The sequence below is a fragment of the Anneissia japonica genome, unplaced genomic scaffold (genome assembly GCF_011630105.1).
Source record: "Anneissia japonica isolate Jap-2015-1 unplaced genomic scaffold, ASM1163010v1 scaffold18023_len17503_cov111, whole genome shotgun sequence".
Taxonomy (NCBI): Eukaryota; Metazoa; Echinodermata; class Crinoidea; order Comatulida; family Comatulidae; genus Anneissia; species Anneissia japonica.
The window spans coordinates 8,508-16,349 of NW_022707036.1; the positions used below are offsets into that span (position 1 = coordinate 8,508).

The window sequence follows — 7,842 nt, forward strand, 5'->3', positions numbered from 1 at the left end:
AGATGTGTATAAGAGACGAGCTCTGGTTATACCATCTTCTGGAAAGGAAAATCAGCGGCAGATGGACGAATACATGGTGATGGAATCGCCATGAAAAACGACTTGTTCTGCAGGCTCTCAGAAACTCCGGATGGAAAGAATGAACGATTGATGACTATGCGTCTTCCATTGGCAGAAAAGCGCTACGCTACCATTATTAGTGCTTATGCACCGACACTTGATGCGGATGCACTAGAGAAGGAAGTCTTCTATGAGGACCTTGATGGCATTATTCGATCTGTCCCTAAAGAGGACAAAATCAAACTTCTTGTAGGAAGGGATCATCTTACATGGAAGGACACCATTGGACCAGAAGGAGTAGGAAATATGAATAGATATAGCCTTTTTTATAGTGTGCAGAGCATGGGCTGACTATAACAAACACGCTTTTCGCATGAAAACACAACACAAAACCACATGGATGCACCCTCGCTCCAGACATTGGAACTTGATTGAATTTGCGATTGTCAGAACCATTGATAGACATGAAGTGACAATCACCAGAGCTATGATTGGTAATGACAGCTGTTCCACTGACCGTCGCATTGTCAGATAGTAAAAATAAAATCAATAATTTGAAAATATGAATTATTAATTCATATCAATATTAATAATATGAATAATAATAATTGCAATGTCAGTAATAGTGATAATAATAATAATGATAACTAAAATTGTAACCAATAAAACCACTTGTTCACAACTATTCTTACCTGGAATTACCAATGTATGGTTGCAGCCATACTGAAGCCGAACAACTGGTGTAATAGAGGAAATTGGAGATGAATTCAGCCTTCCAGTATCCTGTCTCCTCGTCAAATTTACAGACATTGGGAGTGACCACCTGCCATTTGAGCCGATAATAAGACTACCTATCCAATCGCCACCAGTAAATCTTTACATCATGAAATAGAATAATGATAAATAAATGTTATTCTTGAAAATAATCCGTCATTAGCTACAATAAGTGTCACCTCGTCTTACACGTTATACATTCAAGTAAATTGTTAAATAAAATGAAATTTCGAACATTAAGTCCGCATCATAATTATACCATGTGACATACACATGTGAAGTCATGCATGTGACATTCTCCTGGGTTATCACTACTTGTACCACACTATACATTTTGGTTCCAAATGAAATATGACGTACGACACATTAGCTTTTACTTCAGTCGCTTGAAGCACTTGAGTTTTTTTTTAAGGTTAGGCTTATTTTCGGAGTTCAAGCTGCACTAATCTAGCCATAGACAAGTTGCACAAGACTATGATGCTCCTAGCTATCCCCAGATATCATTTAAGCAGACTTTACCAGCCTGTTAACTTTGCTTGCTTAACTTTGGTGTCCCTTAGCTGACATGTCCCTGTTTGTATCATACAGCTTACACCCTTCCATTAAGCCATTTTCTACGCAACTAATGTTACCAATGCCTTAGCCAGTCCCACATAGTTTTTCTATTAAAAAAATGGGTCTAACCTCATTTTAAATGAGTCCGCTTTTTGAAGAATGGATCCAGAGTTCTCAAATTTATACTTAAAATGGGTTCACATTATTTAAATTTACGCGTAAAATGGGAATTTTCGTGATTACGAGAAGTTGTTATTTTGAATCTGTAATCTCTTAAGTATTTTACGTCTATAAATATGGAGTTGCTTATTTGCATTTATGTATTCATATCTTCTCCAACTCTATTTGCTTAAATTGTTTTGTTTGAATTTTTGAATATTATGGTATTTTGATTCATATCATAAGGTTGTGTTTTGAACTTAACTATGATTTGTTTAAATAGATCTTTTAACTTTTGTATTTTGGAAGTAACTGATTTTTACTTCGTAGTATTTTGCTTTTCGTATGGTTTATAATTCATATAATCTTTTCTATTTTATGTGCTTTACTTAGTATTTTTGTGTAAGTACTTTTTACTTTATATATTTTTTGGTGTTTTGAATTGAAAATTTTAACTAATTTAAATATTCTTGCTTAAAGTAAGTTTTTGATATATTTATGTCTGTGACGTCAGAAATTTAAATGACCTTCAAATTTACACCCTAAACTGGATCACCAACACATAATAACGTCTTCCTTGTAACTTGGGTAAACTTTCTCAAAAGTTGTATTCAGATCATTTGACCAGTTTTTTTAAATATCTGATGCAGAGTGTTTGCCCTTAAATCCCTTTAATTGGTCTTCACATTAACACCCCTACGTTAGATTGGCACTAAATATTTGGAGGGACGTCCTTGATATATGGTCTATGCTTCGACAAATTTTGGGAAGAGAGCCAAACTTTGAAAATGACCAATTACCAGTGGAATAACCCAGTGCAAAAATATAGGAGAAAAAGTATGTAATAAAAAAAAAACACACACACACACACAAATTTACTATATCTGTTTGTGAAACAGAACATAGGGCTTTCTCTAAATTTTGGGAAAAGAGCCAACCTTTGAAAGTGGCCAATTGCGGGTGGAATAACCCAGTGCAGAATGATAGAAAAAAAAAGTATGTAAGGAAAAAAAAAACACAAACTTACTTACTATGTTTGTTTGTAAAACAGAACATAGGGCTTTCCTAATTGCTTTAATAAAAAGTGATGTTGAAACTCCAAAAAGAAAAAAAATAAATAAATTTAACTCACTTAAAAAGTCAAGCGTAAAATAACACACGAAAAACGAAAATGAAATCATACCGAAATTTATGAAGTTAAAACTCACAAAAAGCAACTCGACTTCAGGAAAACTCGAACTATGACTGGTATAAATATTAAAAATATGTAGAATGATGTCATAATTTGAAATGCACATCGTTAACATTGACTTTGCTTGGACAATGTTTGAAGATGATTCAAGCATGGAAAGTGACCAAAGTGCAGGTCAGAAAAACTCTGCAAAAAAAATAGGAAGACAGGATTGAAGAAGAAAAATAAATTAGAACAAAAACAACGGGTATTTCGGCAGTGGTGGCGCCAGGACCTGCCCAACGGAGGGGCTAAAGGCCCCGACGGGGGGAGGGGGCTAGTGGAGCGAATCGAGTCTCACTTGGATGGAGGCCTGGGGGCCGCCTAGGGCCCCCGGTGGGGGTCCAGGGGGCTAAGCCCCCTGGAAGCCACGGGTATTTGATGAATTATTGCGATTTTTTATTACTTATTTGATAGGCATCTAGTTACTATAATATCACTTTATGTAGGCTATGCTTTCTAATGTTGAAATCAGCTTCCAAAACCAAAACATTTTGAATAAAGCAAGAAACAAAGAGTATGCAATGTAACCATCTAATTTATTTTCAAATCCTCATTCTTGAAAGTGAAAATCTATATTTTGGAAATTTTACATTAAATCTGTCAACCACGCTGTCATGGTCGAGGTTGCTTCACCTATCCAACCATCATGAGGCAATCTAAATGAGCATTTGTCATAACAGAACGCAAATTACTTTTAATTAGTCTCATTGAATTATTATTATTATTATTATTTACACATCTAGATGTGTATAAGAGACAGATGATATATGCCTTACAGTCGATTTCAGAGACACATGGTGTTGTGTATCAACAAAGTCTTTTGGTCAGGGTGTTAGATCGAGCCCTGCGGACTGCCGCATGAGAGTGCATAGTCGTTGTGCCACTGAGCCAGAGTTATGTTTTGACCTACTACTATTTCTAATAACAGGTATGCTTTCACCATTAGAGGAAAAAATCATCATTAATCATTTATAGCTGTAGCATATCCTCCATGTTTAAATACGGTACACAGTGAGGTTAGTTATTATAATTGGGTTTTCGGCAAGGGTTCAAAAATTCCATTAATTACTACTACTAAAAGGACACGTCTGTTGCGTCGAACTTTGTAATAATCTTCGCACTTTGTAATAAAGTCTGTCGCACTTTGTAATAACTGAGCTGTCGCACTTTGTAACATCTGTCTGTCGCACTTTGTAATAAAATGAACTGTCACACTTTTTAATAAACTCTGTCGCACTTTGTAATAAAACTCGATCCATGTTATCATCTATAGATTTTTGATAAATTCTCATTCTTCTCGGGGATCGAATTTGATTTTTCCTCCTGTTTCGTATTGTGTCATCTTTACATCGACAGAATGGCTTCAACCCCAATACACCCCGCCCAGGATCTAGTGGGATTGGAGGGTGTCAAGTCCAAATCCAGAAGGGTCCACGCAGCTCCTTCCCGTCCCTGGCCACACGCCCAAAAGCTAAACAAACGTATCAAAAATACGCCTAAGCATCTGACATGTTGTTGAGCACAAACAAATCACAACCAAACACGTCAAGCCCCCTAACGTACCACCAAGGACAGGACAAGTGATCCCTACAGTGTATTAGTGGACATTCAAACAGAGGAATGATCCAAGTTGGCTGGTTTTTTTTAGCATAATAGACTGAAAATGAAGAAATAATTTAAAGTTTGCGAAATACTTAACTATAATAAGATTGATTAATATTGCACATTTTGTGAATATTCTTAAGTCTTATAACATTTGCACAGTGATATATAGCCCCTGAACTCAATTTCAAGACAATCAAGTGTTTTGACCACGAGGTTGGCATGTTGAAGATCATTAATTAGAGGAGCGTTTGTTCATTTTTCGAAGGTGGGCTGATTCGATTCCAAATTCGAAGGGAACATTGAGTTTCAAAATTATTAGCTTTTCCAGATTTTGGGAGTGGACGCATATATCAAGAATGAGGTTATTGGATATACAATCAAGGAGAATTGTTGTTTGATGAAACATGCCGGCCTCAGAGTCAGAATACACTGATGGCGGATCATCAAGTTTGTTGCAGCCAGACTGGAAAAGATTAACAATATGATTTATATGTCTCCATGTGAAGCAGCCTTGGTCCAGAGAACATTTACAAGCATTGAGGACATGTGCCAGCGTTTCTCTATTGCTACAAGATGTGCAATTTTCTGAGACGTTTTTCCACCTACGATGAAGTTTGACCAGGGTGTTCAGAGAGTCCCCTAGTGCGGTTAAAAAATTTAAGACCCCCACTGGTAAATTATAGATAAGATTTTTCCAATGCTGGCACATGACCTCAAGGCTTAAAAGTTCGAAGAAACGACCCTGGACAAGTAGCCCCTTCACATGGAAATCCTAAAAGGACTGAACATCAGCCTTAAAATTAGTTTTAACTGTATTTTAAATTTGTTTACACGACATGGTTTGGTCAGACCTTTTCACTTCATTCAATCTATGGTCGCCTTCTTCTGAAAAGAAAGTTTTTGAGACCAGTTTAATCCCCTTTCCAGCCGGATGTTAATGCAATGGTTAACGATAGCCCCACCTTTCATGCGAGATGAGACATGGGCACGAAAATGACATTTTTTAGAGGTCCGATATTATAGGTATGTCCAAGCATTTTAACATATGGATAAATGGTGTGCCAGGACACAAACAAAATGATCTGGGAATAAATGGTGTCCAAATGTGATTTATAAACATAATTAACGGTAAGATTGAATTTAAATTAACTTTTAACAATAATACATATTTGCACGGTTACCGTACACTAAGACATTTGACTTCAAAGTGTTTCATTCTATTTTCTGTTGTACATATTTATGTATTTTTAAATTAACGAAGTTGTTTACTTATAGTTAGATGGTTTGATAGCTACATTTTCGTTTTAAGCGATCCTAATCGTCTATGAAATGGTGAAGGTTGCCATAAATGTTTTGAGATGTAATGGTCGTTTCGTGGCGGGAACAGAAGAATAAATCAATCAGTAATAGAACAATTGGGCATTGAAGAAAACTGGCTAATACACATAATTTCAAAACTCAAATTAAAATACTTTGGTCACATCAAACGTCACAATTGTCTAGAGAAGATATTTATGGAAGGTAGAATTGAGGTGAAAAGAGGTAGAGGACGACAAAGGTAACGATGAGAGCTACCAAACATTAGCGTAGTTCAAGCAGGCAGATTTGCACCAGATAGAGCTTCCATGTAGCTACCAGGGATGCTACGTCCAACTGAGGATTAGCAGTATAGCTAACTATAACTAAATAACTACCGTACTCGCGCGAATAAGCGCCCGGGCGCTTAAAATATTTTTTGCACTTTTCGAGGGACGCTTATTCAAACGGGGCGCTTATTCGAACGGGGCGCTTATCAAAACAGAGTGGAAATTGAGGGGGTGCTTATGGAAATAATTGAAAATCGAGGGGTTATTATGAGAACCTATTAAATTCAAGAAGCACATTTTGAATGAAAAATGATTATATAAGGACATTAGGAAACCGCAAATTACGAATGGTTGTGCGGCGGAAATGAAGATCCGGAGAGCATGGCTTTTCATGACAAGAATGTTGTGAATACATTATTACATAACAGCAGAATAGCAGATTAAATTAGTGGTGGTGGTTAGAGCTTGTTGGCCATCGGCCGATTGAGATTAGCAGGATTGCATGATCAATGCAGGTTTTCTTGAAAACTCACATGAGAATGTGTGGTGCAAATTGTCGGAAAAGCACGTAGGAATAGGCTATAGAAAAATATAAGAAGATGAAAGTTGGAAATATACTGTCTGTCCAGGGAGCTCTCATCTATTCAAGATAAATATCCTCACTTTGATATTGACTAAAGGAGAATGTGATTCCACTCCACACCTCAAATCATGCCAACATCCACATTCCAGAATTGATTGAGTTATTGAGGGGGCGTTTATTCAAACGGGGCGCTTAAGGAAATGTTCACGTTAGGAGGGGCGATTATTCGAAAGGGGCGCTTATTCAAACGGGGCGCTTATTCGCGCGAGTACGGTAACTATGTATTTTAACTGTCAGTTATATTTTCAATTATTCTATTTTCGGTTTAGGCTGTTTTTGTTTAATACTTTATGTTTTAAATGTAACCGAGAATGTGACAAGTCTTACTACGTGTGTTACAATGTAATAATAAGTATTATGAATAAAGTTAAATGGCATCCGTTGCAGTATAAGTCATTCTTAATAATTTTTTTTTAAATCATGGATCTGATTGTTTAAATTTTAACGCTTTAAAGTACTTGTGAATATTTGCTTAAAGGTTCTTACTTTTGCTATGATTTAACATTTATTCTATTATTTTATTTTATTTTCTAATTAATCTTTGTTTTATAAAAAAAAATGTGAATAAGACCTTAACCAATCAATAAGCTTTAGGCTGTCAGGATTTGGTATACGAAAGTACATTGTATGGAAAAATTAAGGAAAATTGCGGAATTTGATTTTAATCTTTAGCTTAATTTGTAAAAAGAGGCACAGGAGATGGAGTTCACATTTGCACTAGGCTTAGTGTGTGATGTCATACAGACGTAGTAAGAACTACGTTTTTTTTCGAAAACAACCACAGTACTTTAGGCCTAGAACTAAAGTTATGTTAAATACCTCATTTCAAACAAAGGAGTTCCTGAACTAAATGTAACGGTGTTGACTCCAGATGACCAGTCTTCACTAACACTGAAGTCTGTACAATAAAAAGTCAAATCTACACCTCCCGAACACGGGCTGACACAGTCTAGATCCCCTTCGCCCGACTTTAACACTCCATTTTCTATAGCGCTGTCATCACAGAAATAGCCTGATGACACTGATCGACGCCATGATATTCTCCATGAAATCTCAATCTGAAACATAGATAATTTCAAATTTAATTGGTTTAGTGAGATTTAAATATCATAGTGTAATTTGATGAATAGGAGAACACCCATAATAATAATAATAATAATAATAATAATAATAATAATAATAATAATAATAATAAATAATAATAATAATAATAATAATAACAATAA

At 35.8% G+C, this 7,842-nt stretch overlaps 1 protein-coding gene across 1 annotated transcript in view; it reads right to left on the reverse strand.

Moving 5' to 3' along the window:
• LOC117106335 (integrin beta-like protein A) overlaps positions 1-7,842 on the reverse strand; it is a 15,150-nt gene that overhangs the window by 6,246 nt on the left and 1,062 nt on the right. Inside the window, exons 2-3 of the mRNA XM_033247707.1 lie at positions 7,436-7,674; positions 753-934 (exon numbers count right to left, since the gene is read on the reverse strand). Coding sequence (XP_033103598.1) covers positions 753-934; positions 7,436-7,674 — 421 coding nt within the window. The remainder of the gene's footprint in view (positions 1-752; positions 935-7,435; positions 7,675-7,842) is intronic.